Below are 26,208 nucleotides of genomic sequence, written 5' to 3' on the forward strand. Positions count from 1 at the left end.
CCAGTTGAGCTGCATGGTGGTGGGCTGTGTGAAGTCCCACTAGGGGACAATGGGCCCTCATGCCACCCTGCCAGAAACTATTTCTGATCTACTAGTCAGAAATATGCACACCAGTAACCCACTAGAGGTCATTTTATATAGGGCTCTGGCAGTGCACCTCCTGTTCCTCTTTACACAAAGGAGCAGTTACTGGTCCTTCTGCTGGGTTGATGTCCTTCTGTGGCCCTGTCCAGCTCTCCTCATGCAGTGGCCCATGTCGTGGTATCTCCTCCATGTTCTTGAGACTGCTGGAAGACACAGCAAACCTTCTTGAGACAGCACATGTGGACACTACATGAGGGGAACTACCTGTGCAACCAGTATGGGCTGCAGTTGCTGCCTCATGCTAGCAGTGGTGACAAGGACACTAGCAAAGTGCAAAACTTGAGAAGAATCAGTCAGGAATGATCAGGAGAGAGTAACTGTCTGTGGCCACTGCCTGCAAAACCAATCCTTTTTTGGGGGTTGTCTTCTTGATGAAATGAGAAAGTCTGTTGAAGTTAGAAAATGACTATAAGAATAGCTTCACAACCTGAACATGCCAGTAATGACCGTTAGAGCAATAATGAATAAATCTTAACGTATGTTTTTAGTCACACAGCACAGCACGGTATCCATGTCAAATGGTAACCTCACAAAATAGTGTGATGTGCATATTTTGATTTCAATAAGTATCTGCTAAGGAAAAAAATGCATTTGTGTGTGTGTGTGTGTGTGTGTGTGTGTGTATGTATGTATATATATATATATATATATATATATATATATATATATATATATATATATATATATATATAATATGTGTGTGTGCGTGTGTGAGAGATGTTTGCATGTTTATATAAACACATATATATCAAATCATATAATCAAAAGAGAAAAAAGTGAATTATACATTAGAAAATATGAAAAATGAATGAAAAATATGACCAATTACCAATATGTAGGCTTAAAAATAATGATTAAAATAAACACGAAATGTCGTGTTCTTATTGTTTTTGTTTTTAAATTCAGACTCCGCCAGCCATCAGGACTGCATGATATGATAGAAGAGTCGAATTAGTACGATTTCGCTTCATAGCATTAAGGTCGTCCTTCGAGAAACGTAGATAGAAGAGGAAACAGAAAAAATGGATATTAGAAATCAGAACCTGGAATTGGAGGGGCTGTCTCCTGAATTAGGAGAGGGCGGGGCTTACCCTGCAGTATGTGAGCCACTAAGCTGTCAGCTACAGCTTTGGCTGCGCTTTCTGTTCTTTGTCCTCCATTACGAGTTCGATTCTCAGCTCTGCTGTACGGCGCAGGCCCGAAGTAGCGCAGCCGCTCTGAGGTTAGTACCCTACCGCGCAATCGCCAGCTATATCAGCCCCGGCGCAGCCGCAACAACAAACCCGGCAGCGTAGGGTTGTGAGAGAAGTGATGGAGGTCGTGTTGATGCAGAACAGAGTGGATCATGATGGAGTTACACGACTTTTTTCTAGAAGCAGCGATCCTTACTCCACGAAAATAGCCCTGCGAGTAGAAATAGCGTCGTATTTGCAGGCCTAGGCCCGTCATTAGAGCCGCGTTGGTCCTGTGATGGCGGGTCAAAACTAAGTTGAAGCTAACGTTAGCTATTTGGGATAAGATCCGCTTAACCCAGTGTCTGTGTAGCTCGTGTGATTAGTCTTGAGGGCAGAATTGTTGCCGGGTTCAACAGTGAGGAGGACTGATGATTACAGACTTTAGTTGCTTGGGATTTTGTGGTGTTTTTTATTCGTTGCAGTGAAGTACAGAGTACTAACCTACGGTACACAGCAAGAGTCTACATTTAGCTAGCCTGTTAGCAGGGAAGCTAAAGGCTGATAATCAACGCTTAATAAACTAAATCTGCCGGTGATAAAATTGAGGTTTGTGTTAGATATGCTCAGCGATGCGAAATGCTTAAAAACAGCGGGATTAACCCCGATTCATAGTGATCCCAAGCTACCATGCTAGTTAGCCAGCTAGCTAGCCTAGTCTGTTTAATGCAGAAGTGTACCGGGACGAGCAGCTTTAACCTGGCCGCTATTTCTCTCTGTCCTCTTAGTAGCTGGCTGGCGAACAGTTTACATGGAGACTGACAGTCGTACAACCAAGTCATTTAACTGACATTTTTTAAAATTGTTAAGCGGTACTTGGCGTTAAGTTAACGTTAAACTACGGGCAGCGGTAGCTCGATAGCTGTACGTGTTGCCTTTCATAAGCAGAGGCTGTGGATCAATTATTGTTATACAGTTATGCAGCTGTTTAACTGAGGATAGCTAAGAAATTAACTGGATTAATGAAACCTTTTTTGCCGGCTTGGGGTGTGCCTTGTATTGACAAGTTGTATTAGGAAGTGGCAAAATTCAGTTGCCAGAATGCGCTTTTCAGTGATGTCTTCAATGAGTGTGCTTGATATTTCCCATAGACCTGCTCTCCAGGTGATCATGTCAAGTTAATGTACTGGCGGAGAGTGTTGTCAAAGTCTTTTATCAAACACATGCAAACATACGCACATCAGACAAGTAGCTCAAGACTGCATGTCAGAATTCCCAGTATGCTTTTCAAACTTTGTCCTCTTCCTTAAGTTTTTGCGTTTTTCAGTTCAAGACCCTAGATTTGACTTGTTGAGGCCATGATCACTGACCAATGAGTTGACAACAGGGCAGTGATGGACAATGCAAAGGAGAAGCACTAACTTTGTACATCAAGCCTTATTCATGAAACTTGAGCTGAACAAATTTATGTAAAATCTTTGTAAATCACTCCTTATGACGACTCCTACATTCATAAGTCTTCATAGTCTCAGAAGTCTCAAAGGTGTTTAAGTATGAATAAAAATGTACATGTGCTTGTGACTATGCATAAAGTTTGCATAATTTCTGAACGACATCCAAATACTATACATTTTAATACAAGTATCAACTAATAAAGTAAAAGTTTTTCAAAAAGTGAACATAAACTGCAAAGGTTTGCAGAAATAACTTCTGGGGATGCTCCGAATGTTCTGCTTTCTCTTATAACCTGTAGCCACACAAATTGTAAGTAACAGAAATTCCTAAAACGCTACCCCACGTTACCCCACTGATAAACTTTAAGCGATAGGAGCTGGTCTGTTATTGAACGTATTAATACATACTGAAGAGCAATTGCTGTGTTTAGATAGGGTATGCAAGTCTGAGAAGGTTTGCAAAATTCTGGACTGCAGTATCATTCACAAGAGCCAGGGGGTTCATTTCATTTCTTTCCGACGTTCTGCCGTCGCCACTCCACTAGAGGACTTACAAAATGGTAATAAACGCAATAAGCTGTAGTTGTTTTTTATATCTGTGATCATTCTTTTTTTATTTTATTGACTGTAATGTTTATAAGCATTTTATAGCTCCTCGAGTCTTGAAGACAACCTTGCCCTTCTTTGTCATACTTTCTTAAAGTTTTTAAGAGTGAGTTAAAGGACATGCTTCACCAACACAGTTCACTGCTGATAACAGACCATTTTTAGTGGTTGGTTTTTCCTTTGCCACGCATTTCTGAGTGTAGCCTCAGTGTGTTTTTAAACCTGCATTTCACAAAATAAACCTGAATTTCAGTAAATTAACACTCGGGCATCTTTCATTATCAATATCGGTCATTTGTTCTTTTGTATGCCCATATTAGGAGCTCCAGGTCTAAGCTGATTTTTCTATGGGGAAAGTTATTGGTGTTTCTGATGATCACTGTTATTGTTGTGCTCTGTGCTAAACAAAATGTCCTAAATCTTATGAGTTTAGCTAAAAATTTACCTTAAGTTTAGCATTTTCCTCCAAATGTCGCTGGATTCTCTAACATACAAAGTCATTAAGGAGTCCAAATATGAATATTGCTACATGCAAGCTGATGCTATTGCACACATCAACCTGAGAAGACTGGCACTGACATCGTTTAATGCTGAAGAGTGGTAGTTTGCACGTAGCATTAATTGTATTTCTGCTGCTAAACAGCCTTGTAGTTTGAAAGGTCCAGTGACATGGGGAAAATGTATGTCAGACAAAACATCTTTGAAACTTTATTTTTTGTTCACTACAGGATGCGATGAAAACAAAAAGCTACTTATTTCTCTAGAAAAATCGTAGACCCAGAATTCCTAATATGGGCAAGACCCCAGTCACAGAATGACGCATAACTTTAGCGGTCTATAATGCATGGAATTTATAATCTCTGATCATATTGAGTGCCAGGAGGGTATACTCCTCCTCCGTAGGTTTGAGACCACTTGAAAATGTCCTGCTTGGTATGCAGAACACTGCAGAGCAGCAGCAGAAAGTTTTAAAATTTCAAAAACGACGGTGCCAAAAGCACAAAATATACCTTAAAAACAATGGAACTTGTTGTCTTGGATTACCAGCTGCTTTCTGTTCTTTAGTACAATAGAATTTGTGGCACACTTTGTATTCTACACTGATTTTGGTATGTTTGTTTTATATAAACTTTTGTTTATTGTGGGCTTTTTTCAGATTTTGTAAATATGTATTTTTTTCCTGCAAATTTAAGTTCACAATTTCTATTTATTTGCTTAGGTTAACATTTTGGAAAAGAAAACTTCAAAAGTATAAAATATGCTATAATTTTGTAGCATGGGTCACATTTTTGTTTTCATATATTAGAATTTAGAGAGTAAACAGTATTTGTTCGTTAAACTTTTCTCTGAAGATGATTAGAAAATCAAAAGAAGATTGGTTAAAGATGGTATTTGATACGGTTTTGAAAATAGGTGTAACATGTTGTATCATTTAGTGAGCTCAAATCAACAGAGGCAACATTGTATGCAGCCAGGCTACTTAGTTTTTAAGTTAAAACCCTAAATATTTTTTCCAGTGCGTGAGGATAACATCACCCACAGAGGTTTCTAATTTGTTCTCATCATCTTATTTTGTGCATACATGTTAAAGGCCCACTGTTTGACTTTATCAGCAAGTCTGATGGCTTCCTTATATGATGGTCAGAAATCATGGATGTGGGAACAAATCTAGGGTTACACAATGAATGTAAGTAAGGAAAGAGATTTTCAGGTTTGCCCGTTTCACTTAGAATTTACTTGCGATTTGATGTGTATTTGTGTATATTTCATCAATGAGGCCCGTTCCTTCTTGCCATTCTTCTCTGGATTCGGCTTTTTTATTGACCAAATCGTGTCATTGTATATTAGGGCTGAGTGCTGTGGCAAAAAATACATCACATTGCATCATATAACACCAGAGCCAGAAAGTACTACAAAGTGCAGGGTAAGGGGTTCTAGAGGGTAAGGCTTGGCAGCCTGTGCTGTAAACTTTATACAGCGTGGTCTGGCTTACAGTCTGCTGTTTGTCCAGAAAGTTTAAACGAATTCACACAGCTCATTTTGAGTGCAGGGTTCTCAGGAGTGCAACCAGTTTAGACTCATGTCAGACATATATCACAATTAAAAAGATTAAAGAAAACGAAATCAGCTTTGGGCAGGAAATGTCATTTGGGACATGTTTATGTGCAGCCTGAACATGGCCTATATGTAGTAGCGAAATCTGATACATATCCCACATGCGAAACAGTGGGATATTAACATAAATTCAGCCTTACCTAGCTCAATGTTAATGTTAGTGGGAGTAGATCAGAAACAGCATTAAAACACCTGTTACTACAGTTTTGATTGTTGTTTGTATGAGGAGTATGGGGAGTGTTAACAAATGTAAATGCCAAAAACACAAGAACACGTCATTGTTGTGAAACACCAAAAGCTAATTTAGTGCAGGGTTGCCAGAACCAGCTCAAAATGTGCATAAAACCCACCCACCCAAAAGCTGAAACTAGCTCAGAATTTTAAAAAGTCCTAAAAGAACTCCGCTGCTATGTACAGTGTGTTGCTGGTTTATTACATATACCTCTATGTTGTAGGATTCATTGGCAGGGCAGGCTCCCATATAGGTGCATACAAATAAGTTTACTGACTAGCCAATTTATCGTTGCACAATTTGTTAGCTACACTCTACCTCATCCATCAGTGGAAAGGGACCACCACAGTGTGTCTGATCTATTTAGACCAGCAGAGCATCAGTGTCAGTGCAGTGCTGAGAATGAATCACCACCCAATAATGGCTCTGTGGTGGTTCTGTGGGGGTCCTAACCACCCAGTCTGTAATTGTAGAACTACAAAATGCACCTAGATGGTAAATGGAAATTAAAAATACAGTAAGTGTAAAGCAGGTGGTCAAAGTTCATGCTTAGTTGAGTGTTGTAAATAAGAAATTAAATATAATGAATGCTAGTTGAGATAATAAGCCTTTGTCAAAAAAAATATCAAAATGAAAGTTATTTTTACGGGAATCTTATTCAAGCCTCTGAAAGGCTTGTTTACTTGGACAATCTGTTCAATTTGAAGGGCAGACTACCTTGCAGGTCAAAAACAATAATGCATTTAACAGTAACCTGACATATCATAATGACCAGTTTTTACTAAAATGACTAGTAATTTGCAAGTTTCTTTTATTAGACCTAATATACGCTTTAAATTGTCCTCTGATCAAGAAGTATCCAGGAAAAAAACATGAATTTGTGTAGAATGCTGTGAGCCTTCAAACAGAAGTAGACATTTATGTAAATATGATTGAATTATTTTCAGCTTAGATTTGTGTCTAAGTAATGTGACAGTAATGTAGGTTGTACAGTGTTATGTTCCATAGGAAATTAAAATCTTGAGGCAATGAATCTTTGTCTGAAGATGTCATGTAATGTGGCCTCTTTTAAATGCACCTTAAACAACGGTAGTATGGCAGTTGTTTCAAAGCATTTTGAATCACTGCCTCAAGTATTCTTGATTAGCAGGTTCTGATCTTTTACGTTAGTCTCATGTGTTTTCCATTTATCACAAATAAATATGAAGAATATGACCACAAGCCCTCACTTTTATGTCAGAATATTTTATTCAAGATTACAGTGTGGAGGTCCAAATATCAGACGTGATCAAAAACATTCTAGGTTAAACCTGGACCTTTGAATTTTTTGAATGACATTGGTGGTTAATCTGACTTCAGATACTGAAGTCAGATTGGAAATGGAAAAGATAGCTTGGCCATATCTACCTAGTTACCTGGTTAATTTGTGTGGACAAGACAAATATTTAATCTTGTTGTGAGTGAATGTCTTGCCATAATTCGGCAGAGGAGGAGTACAGATAGACAAACGCATACAGATTGTATGCATATCAGATGTTCAAAGTGAGACATTTTACCTTATATTTGATTTATTTCATGAAATATATTAACTCATTTTGAGTTTGATGACAGCAACTCATCTCAAAAAAGTTGGGACAAGGCACCCCCTCTCCTTGTAACAACAGTCCCATTCTAGGTGCTCAACAGTCAGTCTTCTTTGCCAGATTTTTCCTTTCATGACACGCCACATACTTTCTACAGGTACAGCACCTGAACTTCTCTTCTGCTAAGCAATGATGTTGTGATGGATGCAGTATGTGGTTTAGCATTGTACGCTGAAATATGCTAGGCTTTCCCTGAAAGAGATGTTGTCTGGATGGGAGCATATGTTGTTCTAAAACCTCCATATACTGTTCAGCATTGATCGTGCCTTTCAAGATGTAAGCTGCCCATGCCATTTGCACTAATCCAACCCATTCCACCAGAGATGCAGGCTTTTGAACTGTGTACTGATAACAAGCTGGATGGTCCCTTCTCTTGAGTCTGCAGGACATGGCGTCAGTGGTTTTCAAAAAGAATTTAAAATTTAGATTAATCTGACCACAGAACAGTTTTCCATTTTGCCTTAGTACAATTTAAATGAGCTTTGGCCCAGAGAAGACGGCAGCATTTCTGGATCGTGCTGACCTATGGCTTCTTCTTTGCGTGATGCAGCTTTAACTTGCATTTGTGGATTGCACTTTCTGGAAGTGTTCCTGAGCCCATGCAGTGATTTCCAGTTGAGAATCAAGCCTGTTTTCAATGTTTTTCTTCGTTTGAGGCCTGAAGATCACAAGCATCCAGTATTGACCATTGGCCTTGTCCGTTGCATGCAGAGAGTTCTCCAGATTCTTTGAATCTTTTGTTGATATTATGTACTGTATATGGTGGGATATCTATAGTCTTCACAATTGTATGATCAAGAACATATTTCTGAAATTGTTCCATAATTTCTAGACATAGTTTTTCGCAGATTGCCCAGCTTCTGACAGACTCTGCCTTTCTAAAATGCTCCTCTTATAACCAGTCATGTGAGTTAGTTACAAATTGCTCCTCTAGCAGTTTTTTATGAGTATCACTTACTGTTCCACCGTTTTGTTGCCCGTCTCAACTCTTTTGAGATGCGTTGCTGCTATCAAGTTCTAAATGAATTAGTTTTTCATGAAATGATCAAATGTCTCACTTTCAGCATCTGATGTTCTGTTGTGAATAAACTATGGGGAATTTCTGTTCGATATACATATTACACAGTATCCCAACTTTTTGGGAATTGGGATTGTATATAGGTTAATATTTAGGAGAGCTCTACAAAATATTGCTTTACAAAAAATGTTACTTTATTGGTCTATAAACTTTTTGGCTCCTCTATCTGGTCTATGTCTCTGCATAACTGAAACTGAAAATTTACATAAATTAAGGACAGAGTTATTAATATTTTTTATTATACTTTTTGTCTTGGCTCTGTCCTTGGTGTCAGTGGTATTCTTGCAGGCTCTTTTCTTTTTGTTTCTGTTGTTTTGCTGTATTCTGCATATTGAGCAGGATGCCATGTTTTAAGTGGTATCAAACCAGTAGGTGAAGTTCTTGGTCGTTTTACCCCCTGCTGATTGTCAACATGAACGGTGGGTATTAATCTTTTGTCTAATGTCTCTCTCAGAAACCGTAAGGGAGTCCCACAAAACCAATGTTTTCACTGTTTACCAGCTGCTGCTCAAACTGTTTGACTGTTGGGCTGTTCAGCTAGGAAAACTAATTTTTTATTTTTATTATCGATATCATTAAAATTGTTAAGTCTTTGCCACATCATTGTGGATCTATTTAATATTTTATTTTTGGAATTGTTTCTCTTCCATTGCCGTATCCCTAGTAATAACTAAAGGTGCATTAATCTTGATATTGTAACAAGCAGAGATGCACTGATCATGAATTTTTCTGCTGATTCTGATTGTTTTACAGCCACACTGGTGGACACATTTTTTGGCCGATTATCATTGCCCTTTTATTATTATTTTATTTTCTCTTAAAAGGGCTAAAATGGCATTTTATGTTCTTAAATGAGGCCCGTTTTAGGGCAAGACACTCTGTATTTTGGAGTAGGGTTTAGTGAAAGGTGCGCTATGATTGGTTTTCTTCAGTTTCACAGTACATCATATTTTTTGTATATTTCAAGAAATCTAGTTTTCTCTTTCTTCAAAGAAACAAGTAATGACACATTTGTAGTGGAGTGAAAGAAATCTGCCATTTCATTTGGATCATTGCATTTTTGAAATTTGTAGACAATTGTCTATTCTATTCTATATCTGTTAGTTTCTGGATTTGAGCTGTTTTTAATTTTAATCCAACGTAAATTGCGGTGTCTGGTTCAAAAGCAGGTATAGTGACAGGGTTTTGAATAGTGTATACTGTGATTGTAATTTTTGTGCAAATTTTAAGATTTAAGATTTTTTTTTAAACTGTAATTGAGTTGGCGTCATGAGCTGCCATTGTGAGAGCTCTATTCAAGTAGTAGCAGCCACATAAAAAAATATATGTGTATATATATATATATATATATATATATATATATATATATATATATATATATATATATATGTATATATATGTATGTGTGTGTGTGTGTGTGTGTGTGTGTGTGTGTGCCCTACATACAGTTGATTCAAAATTATTATGTGAATCATGAACAACCTAACAATAACATAAGCTTTAGCCAAATAAAGTGTATACTGAATGATTGCTAAAATTATGTAACGACATTAGAAAACTGTACTGTACTGACCAGCTTTATTATTATTAAGCATTATAGAGCAGTTGCATATGTGCAGGGCCTAAAGGAGTTTTGCAGCGTATCTCATCTGCATCCTTGTCATACTGTCATTGTAGAAAATAATTTCAGCATATTCTCTGACAACTGACTGAATTGAACATAACTGAACTTGACTGAAGTTGGTTTCACAAGACATGAGGTGCATGAGGTTTTTTTGTTTTTATTTAGAAACAGAAATATAAATGTGCACCTCATTCGCCATCCTTTCTTAAGAAGAAATTTCTTCTTAAAACCCACTTGCACAGTTTTTATGAAGATTCTGATCTTGACCAATGTTTCTTATTTGGGGTTTGTTCTAAGGTAAAAAAAAAAGAAACTACACACACCTGAGCACTTTGTTTTATGACCTTTCTCAAAAACTAATTTGAGAAACAAATTTGGTATTGCTGAATGTGGTCCAGTGATTTTGCTGCGTTTGCTGGCACGAACTTCTGGTTAAGGCACTGCTTGTACATGACCAGTAAAAAAAAAAACACGCATTGCGATCTGACCATTCCCATTGAGGTTACATGGCCACAAAATGGATATATATCCAATCTTGGACCACATGTGAAAGTGGCTCAAGTCAGCTTATCAGATCTGTCATGTTAAGGCCAAAATTTCAGCGTGGTAATGTGAATGCAGCCTGATTATCATTTCCAATCTGTAAAATAGTTTTTTTGCTGGATCTTTTGTTATTAATAATTGACCTAATTAGTCACAGTGAAGGGTAAAGTTAATGTAAGATTAATAAACATTTTGGACAGTAATATGTATCAGTTTGGGGAAGGCCCTTTCCTGTTTAAACATGATTGTGTCCCTGTGCACAAAGCCAGATCCATAGAGACATGGTTTGACGAGGTTGGTGTGGTGGAAGTCCAGTGGACTGCACGGAGCCCTGACTGCAACCCTATTGGAATCACCCTTTGGGATGAATTGGAAATTTCATTTACGAGCCAAGCCTTTTCATCCAACATGAGTGCCTCACCTCACAAATGCTCTTTTGACTGAATGGGCACAAATTCCCACAGACTTCAAAGTCCTGGGGAAAAGCTTGAGGACAGCAGAAGCTGTAATAGCTGCAAAAGAGGATCAACTCTATTATTGCCCATGCTTTTGGAATGGGATGTCAAACAAGATGTGATGGTCAGGTGTCCACATACATTTGGCCATATAGTGTATTCAACATACAAATCAAATCAAATCAAATTTATTTATATAGCGCTTTTTACAACTGATGTTGTCACAAAGCAGCTTTACAAAAATGGGAATCACAGCACAGAGAATCAGACAAAACACTGAACATAATATACAGAATATACAGAACCCCCGTGAGCGCTGAGGCAAGGAAAAACTCCCTCAGAGCTGGAGGAGGAAGAAACCTCGGGAGGACCAAGACTCACATCTAAAGGGGGGACCATCCTACCACTGGTCAGACAACTTATAAGTTAAACATTGAAAAGTCAATTTTACATCCACGCAGTTCTAATATATTCAGGTGTGTATAATCAACAGTGGAAACAATTAGAGTTCATATAGATTTGGATGTGATCTGTAGTGGAGAAGCTGCGTTCCAGAAACTTCCATCAGTCTGGTCAATCAGGGGGACAGGGGGACTTGAGGGTGGGACATCCATCAGTATTGGGCCGGACCGGTGGACAGTCAGTAACTCGGAGGAAGGAAAGATTTAGGAATTAGTTTAGACTGTATTTATGAAGAACAGAAAATGTAAAAAATTATCAGAGTGTGACTAATGACTCCGGCAGGTCTGAATATGACAGCCTAACTAAAGGGAGAGAGCCAGAAGGTAACATAGACACGGAGGCTCCCTGAGACACTGGCATTCACCCACTCCACCGTCCACAAACCTGAGTGACTGCATGTAGTGAGTGACAGCAGCACCAGCATCTCAGTTTACCCACAATTCACTATGTCCATGAACCCCTGGATCTGCAGCCTTATCTAAAGGGAATTAACATTAACTACCAAAAGCTAAACTAAACAAGTAAGTTTTTAGTCTAGACTTAAAGATTGAGACTGTGTCTGAGTCCCGAACATTATCGGGGAGATTATTCCAGAGTTGGGGCGCTTTATAAGAGAAAGCTCTTCCTCCTGCAGAGCTTCTCTGAATTTTGGGAACTACTAGGAAGCCAGCACCCTGTGATCTAAGTAATCGTGGTGGTTCATAATAGGAGATAAGGTCTCTCAGATACTCAGGAGCGAGCCCATGTAGGGCTTTATACGTTAACAGGAGAATTTTATAGTCTATGCGGAATTTGACTGGAAGCCAGTGAAGAGCTGATAGGACTGGACTAATATGGTCAAATTTTCTAGTTTTAGTAAGGACCCTGGCTGCAGCATTTTGAACTAGCTGAAGTTTATTTAAGTTACTGCTAGAACATCCTGACAGTAGCGCATTACAGTAGTCTAGCCTTGACGTAATGAAGGCATGTACTAATTTTTCTGCGTCATGTAAGGATAAAGCATTTCTTAGCTTGGCGATGTTACGGAGATGTAGAAAAGCTGTTTTAGTAACATTAGATATGTGTTTATCAAATGCTAGATCTGAATCTATGATAACGCCAAGATTTTTAGCTGTTGAACCAGGTGTGACTGAGAAGTCGGCCAGATTCAACATTAGGTGTGATAATTTATTTCTAGCAGCTTTAGGGCCTAATAGAAGAACTTCTGTTTTATCACTATTTAATAGAAGAAAGTTGTGTGACATCCATGATTTCACATCTTTTACGCAATCCTCCATTTTCTTTATTCTCTGTTTGTCATCAGGTTTGGCTGATATGAAGAGCTGCGTGTCGTCTGCATAACAATGAAAATTAACATTATGTTTTCTAATAACTTTGCCCAGGGGGAGCATGTATAACGTAAATAATAACGGTCCTAAGATAGAGCCTTGTGGAACTCCATATCTAACCTTTGTATAATTGGAGGGTATATTATTTACCCTCACAAACTGAAAACGATCGGTCAAGTATGATTTGAACCACGATAAGGCAGTTCCAGTTATACCGACCATTTTCTCTAATCTTTCTAGGAGGATATTATGATCTATTGTATCAAAAGCTGCGCTCAGGTCAAGAAGTACCAGTAAAGAAACGCAGCCTTGGTCAGCGGCAAGAAGCAGATCATTTGTTATCTTAACTAGAGCTGTCTCAGTGCTATGATGAGGCCTAAATCCAGATTGGAATTTTTCATAGATCTGGTTTCTTTGCAGATAAGAGCCAAGTTGTTGGGCCACGGCCTTTTCTAAAATCTTAGAAATAAATGGTAAATTTGAAATAGGTCTATAGTTAGATAGTACACTAGGATCAAGATTTGGTTTCTTGATCAAAGGTTTAATTACTGCTAGTTTAAAGGCTTTGGGAACATACCCCAGGTTTAATGATGAGTTTACTATTGTTAATAGTGGTTTAATTATGTCTGGTAATACCTGTTTTAATAGTTTTGTGGGAACTGCATCAAGTGTACAGGTTGTGCAGTTTGATGAGGAGATAATTTTCTCCAGTTCTAAATGATGTAGTGGGTTAAAAACTTCCAACCTGACTTCGGTAGCTGGATTTTGTTCTATATCAGCCACACCAGATGACAGACAAGATGTGCTATTTATCTGTTGAACTTTGTCCCGAATATTTTCGATTTTATTATCAAAATAGTCCATAAAAGCATTGCTAGTGTGGATTGCTGGAATCTGAGGATCAGTACCTGCCTGATTTTTAGTCAGTTTAGAAATAACACTAAAGAGAACTCTAGGGTTGTTTTTATTAATCTCGATCTGAGAGGCCAGATACTCTGAGCGGGCTTTATTAATTTCTCTTCTATATTCAACAATACTGTCTTTCCAAGCAGAGTGGAATACTTCCAGTTTGGTTGATCGCCATTTTCGCTCAAAATTTCGTACTAATTGCTTTAAAGTACGAGTTTGGTCGTTATACCACAGCGCAAGTTTTTTCTGTCTCTCTTTTTTGTGTTTAAGTGGTGCTACACCATCTAAAGTAGACCGGAAGGTATTTTCTAAACAATCAGTTAGTTTGTCTAGTTCTGCTGGGTTACCTGGAGAGTACACTATGGTTGATAAATCAGGAAGGTTATCAGTAAATTGTTGAGCGGTAAAGGGCGTTATTGAACGTTTCATAGAGTAGCTGGGGGATGTACGTATATTATGACTAAGATGAAGTTTAAAAGAAATAAGATAATGATCTGAGATTACTGAGGTTTGAGAAAGAATATCTAGGTTATCTATGCTAACACCCAGGGTCAAAACCAGATCCAGAGTATGATTACAGTAATGCGTAGGTCCTGTTACATTTTGAGCAATACCAACTGAGTCTAGAATTGATGCAAAAGCCTTTTTTAATGAGTCATCAACTTTTTCAAAATGAATGTTGAAGTCTCCTACTATAATTACTTTATCACTACAAACTGCTAAATCTGCAGCGAAATCACTAAATTCTTTTAAAAATTCTACATAGGGTCCTGGTGGTCTGTAAATATTAATTAAAGAAAATGCATTCTGTTTTGTAATTGGATTAATTATATTGATGTAAAGAAGCTCAAAAGAAGTGAAATTATCATAGTGTTTCTGATTGACAGCTAGGGAATTTCTAAAAATTATGCAGACCCCGCCTCCTCTACCGGACGATCTGGGGTTGTGTATATAATTATAGCCTGCAGGGGTGGCTTCGTTTAATGCTAAATATTCATCGGGTCTAATCCAGGTTTCAGTGAGGCACAACACATCAAATTTCTGATCAGTTATGATTTCATTCACTATTACTGCTTTTGAATTTAGAGATCTTATGTTAAGTAAACCAATCTTTAGTTTTGAAGTGCTAGTGCTACAGTCTGGATATGATTGTTTAATATACGTTAGGTTATTTAGATTTACTGTTTGAGTTTTTTGACATTTATGTTTGACTCGGGGGACAGACACAGTCTGAATACATTGGTATCTAGGTAACGTCTCTTTGCAGCTCACAGACGGTCGGTTAAGCCTCTCTGTCTGCGGCCTGGTCCCGGCTCCGGTTTGTCAGCAGCTTCTAAGGCTACTGCTACTCTGCCGACTAACTAAGAGACTATGTGCTATGCTGCACGAAAGTAAGGCAGCACCATCCCGCGTGGGGTGGACACCATCCCTACCTAAAAGACCAGGCTTGCCCTCAAACATTAGCCAGTTGTCTATAAAGCCCACATGATTGTCCGAGGTACAGGTGGAACAAGTGTGGTGGTAATATGCAGCCTTGTTGTATTCCTTTGCCGGTATGGAACCAGTCTGTTTGTCTGTTTTCTGACATAGAGGTGTAGAGGTTCCAATCAGATGCTTTGAATGTAATCTGTTTGGTTTTGCCGAGCTCCACCTGGTAATGTCCAGGTGCATAGACATCATTTTGCTTGCTTAAAGATTGTATTTGACATTGTACTTGCTTGCTCGTTCTCCTGTTTCATTCCTGTTTCCAAGGCTTTGTTGTTCAACTGTATTTCCCTCCTTCTCATTTCTGACCTTGGCATTACAGTCTCACGTCAACTGCACAGTTTCACAACTGTCATTTTCTGATTACAATTGATTCAACTCATCATTTTGAGGAATCCAAACCCTAACTTAAACAAGGGAACAGCTGTATGTCTTTAAGTGAAGTTTATTCGTTTGCACGCAGGTACCAGACGCCTAACCAGCCCGTAAGACACTGGGCTGATGCCAAGATTAGGCTCCGCCTATACATAACAAGTCACATGTGACAGACATGACCATGTAGGTATAAATAGGAATAGACAGAAGAATGTTCTAAATACAGTCCCAGTCCAGGCGCACACAATACAGAATATAATGATATGTGACACAATGCTCAACACATTACAGAGCAGTACACTTACAGAAGTTAATGACCAGATTGACTAATGTGTTAGAGCAGAGAAGACATCCAAATGTGCTGGACTCGAACCTTTGGTTTGGAAGCCTTTAAACTTTTGTCATCTTTTCTCTGTTTCCATAAGAGATAATGTCCATCACCTTAGTCATGATTGAGTCAGTTCATGTGAACTTTTTCACTTGGGTTGACGTCACTGGGGCATTAGGTACTTCTCTGAAATAGATGATTTCAGCCTGCTGATGTTCTGTGTGCTTGATGTGTATGGGGGTGCTGTTTCTACACTGCTATGGCCGTAACATACATCAGTAACTATGCTATCATCCTAAGCTTATCGCTAGTTGGATCAAGTTAGTGCTTCAGTTCCTTTATTTATAACTTGACTCTTCTAATGGAAAAAATAATTGACAGGCATGCAGAACCTCCTTCTTACAGAGAGATCTAATGGAGGTTCATACAATCAGACAGTGTTAAGGGACCCCCTCAAGCCCAGCAAAGTGCAGCAACTCGACGTGCCATCAATTCCACAAGTGGACAGAAGACGTCTAGAGGGCCATTGGGCCATGCCGTCTGAATGGCCACCCACCGCTGCGTGGTATTTGTAGGTGTAGGAGCTTAAGTGCTAATGGACCTCTGTCGGTTTTTAGACAGGTTTTTCTATGGAATGAAGTATGTGTTTTTACTGTGTTTTAGAACCATTGTCTCAATTTTGTACTTCTTTTCTGAGAGTGAAACATCAGAAATGAAATAGCCACTATTGGTTTGGTCACTTTGAACACCTCAGCTTCAATGATTTTAAAATCAAATTTTCTGAATGTGCCGTTTACTTCTCTATTCATACAGTTAATGGAACCTAAATCTTTAAAACAGCCTGTTGCAAGTTCATAATGATTGTGATTTCACAGGCCTTCTGTAGGGTTGCTGGCATTATGGGATTTGGTCTTAAATTGGACCAGTGGGTTTATTTGCCTGGCACCATTCCATAGAACTAAAAGTAAGTGTGCCCCGTCAGGGATAAACAAATAATACATATTTATTGGCTTTTACAAAATGTCTAAACATAGTATTCACATTTTCTTTGAACTCTCTCCACTTCTCATTAATGGCATTCTCAAAAATACGATGATATGTGCATTGGGTAAGACATGCTCTGTGTGTATGTGTCTACATCCATGTGCTGTGTTTGTTTGGCAGTTTACAGAAAGCTGCATCAATGGAGGACCACACAGTACATCAGACGGAGCACATGACAACCATCGAGGCCCATGCTGTGTCTCAACAGGTGCACGTCGCTACCTACACAGAGCACAGTATGCTCAGTGCTGACGAGGACTCTCCTTCTTCACCCGATGATGACACATATGATGACTCGGACATCCTAAACTCAGCAGGAACTGATGAGGTTACAGCACATCTGGCTGCTGCAGGTACAGTGCTCTTCAAATGTGTTTCATGCATGCATTCATACACATTGCAGCTCTGATTATAACATACACAACTCTTATGCATATTTAAAGAACAAAATGACCATACTGATAAGAAACATGAACCACGACTGTCTTTTTTAAAAACAATGGGGCAGTCAATATGTTCAGTTCAATATGCTGCATTGGGTTAAATGCTGAATTCATCCCACACTGTGGCAGTGACTGTACCTGAGAGGGAGGACATCACTGTGGATGAGCCATAACAATGCTGACAACATACCTGATCATGTGCTCAAGAAATGCATCCAGTAGCTAACTCATGTTTTAACATACATCTTCAGCTTCTCATTGATATAAGCTGCTGTTCCAAGCTGCTTAAAGTCAGCCACTGTCATCCCAGTGCTGAATAAGTTCTTCGTCACATGCCTTTATTACCTACCGCTCTGTTTCACCCATATGAATTGTCTTGAAGTACTTTGAGTGGTTTTGGTTCCTCTCAAGGTTTCTTCTTCTTGCTCTTAGGGAGTTTTTTCCTTATCACTGTCTCCAGTGGCTTGCCCAACACACTCACATATTCTAACTGTACTAGTGCCTTAGTCAAACTTTTCACTTTTATTGTTGCTTTCTGTCTGCTGTACATGGTCACTATATATATATATAAAAGACATTTCACTTTATATGCACAGAAGACTTCATTCTGCACACACACTATCTGCACTTTTCTGCGACGTGCAGGGCTATATCATTACTATTATCAGTGCACACCAGTAATATTACTTATTCATGGACAAATATTCATTGCTATTGAGTACTAAGAGAATAATCTTATCTTTCCCCCCACCCTACTGTCTGTTCTTTATTGTCCTATACTCATGCTCATATAGTTAATTATATAGTGTTTATATAAGATAAGATAATCCTTTATTAGTCCCACAGCAGGGAAATTCACAGTATTACAGCAGCAGAGTAATAGTAATAATAAAAGTAAGGCACTCAGTAATAGAAACGGGAAACAATATAAACATTATAAATAATAAGAGCTAAAGTTAAATCTCTAGACTATTTACAACGAAATAAGAATAAAAATAAGAGTTGCATATAAATCTGTATTGCACTTGTGAACATATTGCACAATGAAAAATATTTGCATTCTGAATATAAGTGTATATTTTATGTGTGTATGGTCTACTGGGAGCAGTGTTGGTTGAGCAGTCTCGCAACAGCAGGAAGGAAGGACCTGCAATAGCGCTCCTTCACACACTTGGGGTGAAGGAGCCGGTCACTGAAGGAACTGCCCAGTGCTGCCAGAGTCTCATGCATGGGGTGGCAGTCATTCTCCAGCATGGATGCTAGCTTGTTCAGCATCCTCCTTTCTCCAACTGCCTGCACTGGGTCTAGAGGAGTTCCCAGGACCGAGCCGGCCCTCCTGATCAGTTTGTCCAGTTTCTTCCTGTCTGCAGTGGAGATGCTGCCATCCCAGCAGACCACTCCATAGAAGATGGCTGATGCCACCACTGTGTCAAAAAAGGTCCTCAGGAGTGGCCCCTGCACTCCAAATGACCTCAGTCTCCTGAGCAGGTAGAGTCTGCTCTGTCCTCTCCTGTAAAGTGCAGCAGTGTTGTCTGACCAGTCCAGTTTACAGTTAAGGTGCACACCCAGGTACTTATAGGAGTCCACTCTTTCAATGTCCGTTCCCTGGATGTTCACTGCTGGAGGGGGATGTGTGCGCCTGCAGAAATCCACCACCAGTTCTTTGGTCTTCCCCGCATTGATCTGTAGGTGATTCCGCAGACACCAGTCCACAAAGTCCTGAATTGGTTCTCTGTACTGTCTGTCGTCCTCAATTGTGATACGGCCAGCGATCGCTGAGTCATCAGAGAACTTCTGTAGGTGGCAGTTTGGTGAGTTGTACATGAAGTCTGCAGCGTACAGGGTGAAGAGTAATGGTGCTAACACCATTCCCTGTGGGGCCCCTGTGTTACAGACCTCTATGTCGGACACACAGTCCCTTGTCCTCACATACTGTGGACGGTTGGTGAGGTAGTCCAGGATCCAGTGCGTCATGTGATGGTCCACCCCTGCCTGTTCCAGCTTGTCCTTCAGGAGCCCAGGCTGTATGGTGTTGAAAGCACTGGAGAAATCAAAGAACATGATAGGCTTCTCCAGGTGAGAAAGAGCTCCATGCAGCAGGTAGATGATGCTAGGCCGATGCCAGGCTGTTAGGCAAACTGAAGTGGGTCCATAGATGAGCTCAACATAGGGCAGAGTTGTCTAAGGACCAGCCTCTCCAGTGTCTTCATCAGGTGTGATGTCAGTGCCACCGGCCTGTAGCTGCTGAGGTCCTTTGGGTGCTGTGTTTTCGGCAATGGCACCACACAAGATGTGTGGTACTCTCCCCAGCTTCAGGCTCGTATTGAAAATGTGCTCCACTATCCCACACAGCTGATCTGCGCAGGACTTGAGGAGCCTGGCAGTGATGCCATCCGGCCCTGTAGCCTTCCTCGCCTTGATCTTCCTGAGCTCATTTCTCACCTGGGCCATTGTGAAGGTCAGACTGGAGCAGGGGGGTTGCTGAGTGTTGGAATGTGTGAACTGAGGGTTACGGCAACCAGCAGAAGAACCAGTGGGGGGGGTGAGTTTGAGCTGAAAGTTGTGGAGCTGGGGGTGGCTGTGAGAGAGGGGGTAGAGCAGCATGCTGGAAATGCCAGACAGGAGGGCTTCAGCAGAAGTGTCTGTATAGTGGGAGGGGCGGGTGAGTGATCAAACCTATTGAAAAACAGATTGAGATTGTTCACCCACTTTTGGTCTCCTACCGCCTGAGAGTCGGGCTTCTTGTGGCCGGAGATTGCTTTAAGGCCTTTCCAGACTCCGCTGACATTATTCTACTGTAGCTGTTCCTCCATATTCCTTCTATAGCTAGCTTTCCCCTCCCGGATCTTCCTCCTCAGCTTCTGCTGCACAGCTTTTAGCTCCCCCTTGTCCCCTAATCTAAAGGCCCTCTTCTTCTCCTTCAGAAGAGCCTTTATGTCAGGGTTAATCCAATATCTACATATTATTATGTATCTTTATTATATTTTTTGTTTTGTACTGTTGTCTGCTGCTGTTCTGTCTTAAATGTAGCATAGTGTTCTAAAGGAACTATATTTCGTCCCTCGCTCAACACTGTGGTGAGAAGGTAAAGCAATAATGCTTACTTTCACTTTGACTTTGAAAAACCATTTTAAAAACTTAAGGGATTTTGTATTTGAAAACTTTTAACAGTCTTTGAGTACTGCTCTTGGAGGAATCATCTCAATAGTTGCTTTTATGTTCACTTACACCTTTAGGGCCAGTCGGCATGGCAGCAGCAGCTGCTGTGGCAACAGGAAAAAAACGCAAAAGACCACACATCTTTGAGTCAAACCCATCAATACGCAAAAGACAGCAGACACGCCTGCTCAGGTGAGTATGACATTTTACACTTCACAGTGTATTGGCCAATTTAAATACAATGTTATTATAAAGTGGCACATTTTGATACTTAAAGAGAAGTCTCATCTATAGGAAGCTGAGAGCTACACTGGATGAATACACAACGAGAGTTGGCCAGCAGGCCATTGTTCTTTGCATATCCCCATCTAAGCCCAATGCTGTGTTTAAGGTGTTTGGTGCAGCTCCACTTGAGAATGTGGTAAGTATATATCTCCACTCTTTTTTGCTGTAATGCCTGTTTGCCTTTTCTGTTTGCCAGTGTTTTCCAATTTGCCTTCCATCCTCCTTCCTCTAAGGTCCGGAAGTATAAGAGTATGATTCTGGAGGACCTGGAAAATGCTCTGGCAGAACATGCACCCCCTGGTGGTGGAGACCTGAGCTCTGAACTCCCTCCACTTACCATTGACGGTATCCCAGTGTCTGTGGACAAAATGACACAGGTAGGCTTTAGCCAGCAGATGGCGATAGAAGGCAAATATTTGTTTGCTACACTCCAAGATGAGACATTTTTCACATCACCCTGTGTGGGTGTGGAGAAGATGGATATTTTGAGATCCTTAAAAGAAAACAAACACAAAACATCATAATCGTTTTAGTTGAAAAATGTCAAAATTTCCCCAGAAAAACACTACATACCACTATACACACTTTAAACAATGTGATCCTATACTGTATTTTAGGTATTAACCCGTTATATGATGAAACAAATGACAATAGATATAAGAAGTGCACCATATGTAGCCTCCATTCTGATTAAACTAACATACCATTACTTGTGAAGATGGATAAATATGGAAAAAAAATCCTTGTTTAATCAAAACTCACTGTGGAACCCTGTGGAATTGTTTAAAATAGGTTGAACATCTAACTTCACCTCAAGTACATTTACTCAAGTTACACTGTTGGCACATTGCTGGCACTAGTGTATAGACTACACTGTAAGGCCAAAGGTATTGGGACACCTACGCATTACACCCAAAGGAGCTTTTATGACATCCCACTCTAAATACATAGGCAATAGTATGGAATTGGCCCCCCTTTGTAGCTATAAAAATTTACCCTCATCTGGGAAGCCTTCTACAAGATTTTGGAAATCTTTGCCCATTCATCCAGAAGAGCATTTGTGAGATCAGACACTGATGTTGGACAAGAGGGTCTAGCTCGTAATCTCTGTTCTAGCTCATTCCACAAGTGCTCAGTGGGGTTGAGGTCAGGACTCTGTGTGGGCCAGTCCAGTTCTTCTACACCAGACGCACACTGGGACATGGTCATGCTGGAATGGAAAAGGGCCTTCCCCAAACTGTTCTCACAAAATTGGAAGCATATAGTCATCCAAAATATTTTGGTATGCTGAAGCATTATGATTTCCCTTCACTGGAACTAACGGGTGTAGGCCAACCCTTGCAAAAATAATCCATAGTGTTATCTTTCCTTCACCTAACTTTACCTGCCTGACCGCATTGGGCCAACTGTAATGTTCTGCTATTGGCCAAACTTAGACTCGTCCATCAGACTGCCAGATAAAGAAGCTTATTCATCACTCCACAGAATGTGTTTCCACTGCTCCTGAGTTCAGTGTGTAGTGTGTAGCTGCTTGGCCATAAAAACCGATTTCGTGAAGCTCCTGATGCAGATTTCTTTTGCTGATGTTGCTTCCAGAGGCAATTTGGAACTCGATAATGAGGGATTTAAGAGAGGATAGACACTGTGCACTTCAGCACTCATCGGCCCCACTCTGTGAGTTTGTGTGGTCCACCACTTCATGGCCAAGCTTTTATTTCATGGCTAAGCTTTTATTTCACAATAACAGCACTTACAGTTGGCAGGGGCAGATCTAGCAGGACAGAAATTTTACAACTGATTTGTGCCAGAGGTGGCATTCTATAAGAGTGCCATGTTTAAAGTTTCTGAGCTCATCTGTTTACCCCATTTTAAAGTTATGACTGCAAGGTTATGTGCTTAAATTTTTCTGCCTGTTAGCAATGGATATGACTGAACCCCTTGAACTCAATAGAGATGTGTCCTAATGCTTTTGTCTATGTAGTTTATACAGGTATATAGGTGCGTTGTAGTATTAAAGCTTGGGAGAGTAATAGGATGGAGTAGGGAAAGTAGAGTATCTTAGATTATGTCCTTTTTGGTTTATTTTGTTGGCTTTTCAGCATTGTGCATGAGAGAACTGTTTGACTTACAGAATTATCTAAACTATGAGAAAAGAACACAGAGAACAGACACACCTCTCTGGGCTTTGAGAGGCAGACCTGTGCAGGGATCAGCTTGTGGAGCCTGGCTTTGTGTGTGTGTGTGTGTGTGTGTCTGTTTGTGAAATTATCCGGCTCATCAGGGACAAGCACTAAGATTTCTGATTGGCTCCCCAGTGGATTAGGAACAGTGGGATGGAGGGGGCAGTTGAGTGGAGTGTTTGGGTCAAGTAATTAGGCCATCTGCACAGAAGTAGACATAGACAGAGACACAGAATGCAGGGCAGCGTGTTTCCATTATACTTCAATACCTTTGAAGCAAAAAGTTTGAAGCCTAGAAATGTGTATTCTCACATATATGGTGCAATTTCCTCTCACTGTCTTGGTGTTGATTGTCTTTTTATTGTTACCTATTGCTCTTTTAAGTTTGGTCAATGTTTCTGAGTTTGTTTATCTGATAATGAGTGTGTAAGTCTGAGGAATAATCTCTTTTGGGGAGTTTTTTCCTTCAAGAATCAAGTTTAGCCTGTGATGTCGAGGGGAACAGATGTTGCAGTGATATAATATAATCCCCAGCATGTCTGTGATGTTATCGGGGACAATGAGTGCAACCAGTTAACCCAGTTCAACCTGTCACCTTCTTGCTGTTTACTGTTCACTGATCTGACTTAATATTAAACAGAAACCAACCTATATTACAGAAACTACTACATAGCTGAATGACAAATCGTAACTATATATGCTAGTAAGCAAGTAGGAAACAGCTGTATTTAATTAGTCTGGTTTCTAAGGAGTGGCAGTTCAGAGAAGACTGGGGGGATTCAACAGATTAAAATCAGTCAAGCAGTGATACATGAGGGAGCTGTACCTTTACCATTGCCATAAACCATTAGTTTGCACATTTAGTTTTCAAGTTTATTGTAAGAATGTAATGGAGTTTTCATTTACAGAATTAACCTTTAACAATACTGTATAATGTATACTCTACTTAAACTCACTGGTCACTTTTCTCGCAGTGGAATAAAACAGTGGTTTTCACAGGCTGCTTTGCAGATAAAGTAGTTAAGTTTTGTAATAAATAAATATGTATCTAACATCATCAAACTAAGTAAGGGAACTTAAGAGAACATTCTATAGATGACCAAATTATCTGTTCATTATAAAAATTATAAATATATAAATACATTTTAAATAAAATTATATTTTAACGTTACCCGTGTCGAATCAGATCAAATCTAATTTATTTGTATAGCACTTTTTACAACTGATGTTGTCACAAAGCAGCTTCACAGAATTCCTGTAAAGACAAAGTTTTAACAGGGAAATGTAAAAACCCCCAGGTCAGCAAGCCAGGGGCAACAGTGGCAAGGAAAGACTCCCTCAGAGCTGAGGAAGAAACCTTGGGAGGAACCAAGGCTCACAAGGTGGGACCTATCCTCCTCTGGTCAAACTACCTGCAAAATTATTATACATTAATATTAGTATAATAATGATAATAATAATAATAATAATAATATCAGTGTGACTGCTAGCTCCTACCATTAGGCTCAGTTACAGTCAGGGGAGCTTCATTTTTAATAAAAATAAAAAATAATAGTACAACCCCAATTCCAGTGAAGTTGGGACGTTGTGTAAAACATAAATAAAAACAGAATATCATGATTTGCAAATCCTTTTCAACCTATATTCAGTTGAATACACTACAAAGACAAGATATTTAATGTTCAAACGGATAAACATTATTGTTTTTTACAAATAGTCACTTTGAATTTGATGCCTGCAACACATTCTAAAGAAGTTGGGACAGGGGCAACAAAAGACAGTTGAGGAATGCTTAAAAACACCTGTTTGGAACATTCCACAGGTGAACAGGTTAATTGGAAACAGGTGTCATGATTGCGTATAAAGGGAGCATCCCTGAAAGGCTCAGTCGTTCACAAGCAAGGACGGGGCGAGGTTCACCACTTTGTGAACAACTGCGAGAGCAAATAGTCCAACAGTTTAAGAACAACATTTCTCAACGTGCAATTGCAAGGAATTTAGGGATTTCATCATCTACAGTCCATAATATCATCAAAAGATTCAGAGAATCTGGAGAAATCTCTGCAAGTAAGCGGCAAGGCAGAAAACCAACATTGAATGCCCGTGACCTTCGATCCCTCAGGCGGCGCTGCATTAAAAACCCACATCATTCTGTAACAGATATTACCACATGGGCTCAGGAACACTTCAGAAAACCATTGTCAGTGAACACAGTTTGTCGCTCCATCTACAAGTGCAAGTTAAAACTCTGCCATGCAAAGCGAAAGTCATATATCAACAACACCCAGAAATGCTGCCGGCTTCTCTGGGCCGGAGCTCATCTGAGATGGACTGACGCAAAGTGGAAAAGTGTCCTGTGGTCTGACGAGTCCACATTTCAAATGGTTTTTGGAAATCATGGACATCGTGTCCTCTGGGCCAAAGAGGAAAAGGACTGTCCAGATTGTTATCAGCGCAAAGTTCCTGCCATCCAAGCAGCGTCTTTTTCAGGGACGTCCTGCTTATTTCAGCAAGACAATGCCAAGCCACATTCTGCATGTGTTACAACAGCGTGGCTTCGTAGTAAAAGAGTGCGGGTACTAGACTGGCCTGCCTGCAGTCCTGACCTGTCTCCCATTGAAAATGTGTGGCGCATTATGACGCGCAAAATACGACAACGGAGACCCCGGACTGTTGAGCAACTGAAGTTGTAAAGAATTCCACCTACAAAGCTTCAACAATTAGTGTTCTCAGTTCCCAAACGCTTATTGAGTGTTGTTAAAAGGAAAGGTAATATAATACAGTGGTAAACATGCCCTGTCTCAACTTCTTTGGAACGTGTTGCAGGCATCAAATTCAAAATGAGTGACTATTTGCAAAAAACAAAGTTTATCCGTTTGAACATTAAATATCTTGTCTTTGTAATGTATTCAATTGAATGTAGGTTGAAAAGGATTTGCAAATGATCGTATTCAATTTTTATATGTTTTACACAGCGTCCTGACTTCATTGGAATTGGGGTTGTACTAGATTGTTTTTAAAACAGTATCTGCGGTACCAAATGATCAGGGCAGTTCCGAGATTCCTCTAGCCTAATGCTTTTCAAACTGTGGCTCATTATGTGCCAGTGGACTGTGAGTAAGCTGTATTAGTGCATTTTTTTCA

At 39.8% G+C, this 26,208-nt stretch overlaps 1 protein-coding gene across 1 annotated transcript in view; it reads left to right on the forward strand.

Moving 5' to 3' along the window:
- The first annotated feature begins 1,247 nt into the window (after positions 1–1,247).
- The window catches only part of nrf1 (nuclear respiratory factor 1), a 41,492-nt gene continuing 16,531 nt past the window's right edge, over positions 1,248–26,208 (forward strand). The window contains exons 1-5 of the mRNA XM_017710690.2: positions 1,248–1,366; positions 17,118–17,350; positions 20,677–20,791; positions 20,894–21,020; positions 21,118–21,261. Of these exons, the coding sequence (XP_017566179.1) occupies positions 17,137–17,350; positions 20,677–20,791; positions 20,894–21,020; positions 21,118–21,261 (600 nt within the window). The 5' untranslated portion in view covers positions 1,248–1,366; positions 17,118–17,136. The remainder of the gene's footprint in view (positions 1,367–17,117; positions 17,351–20,676; positions 20,792–20,893; positions 21,021–21,117; positions 21,262–26,208) is intronic.

Source organism: Pygocentrus nattereri, chromosome 1 (assembly GCF_015220715.1).
Source record: "Pygocentrus nattereri isolate fPygNat1 chromosome 1, fPygNat1.pri, whole genome shotgun sequence".
Classification (NCBI taxonomy): Eukaryota; Metazoa; Chordata; class Actinopteri; order Characiformes; family Serrasalmidae; genus Pygocentrus; species Pygocentrus nattereri.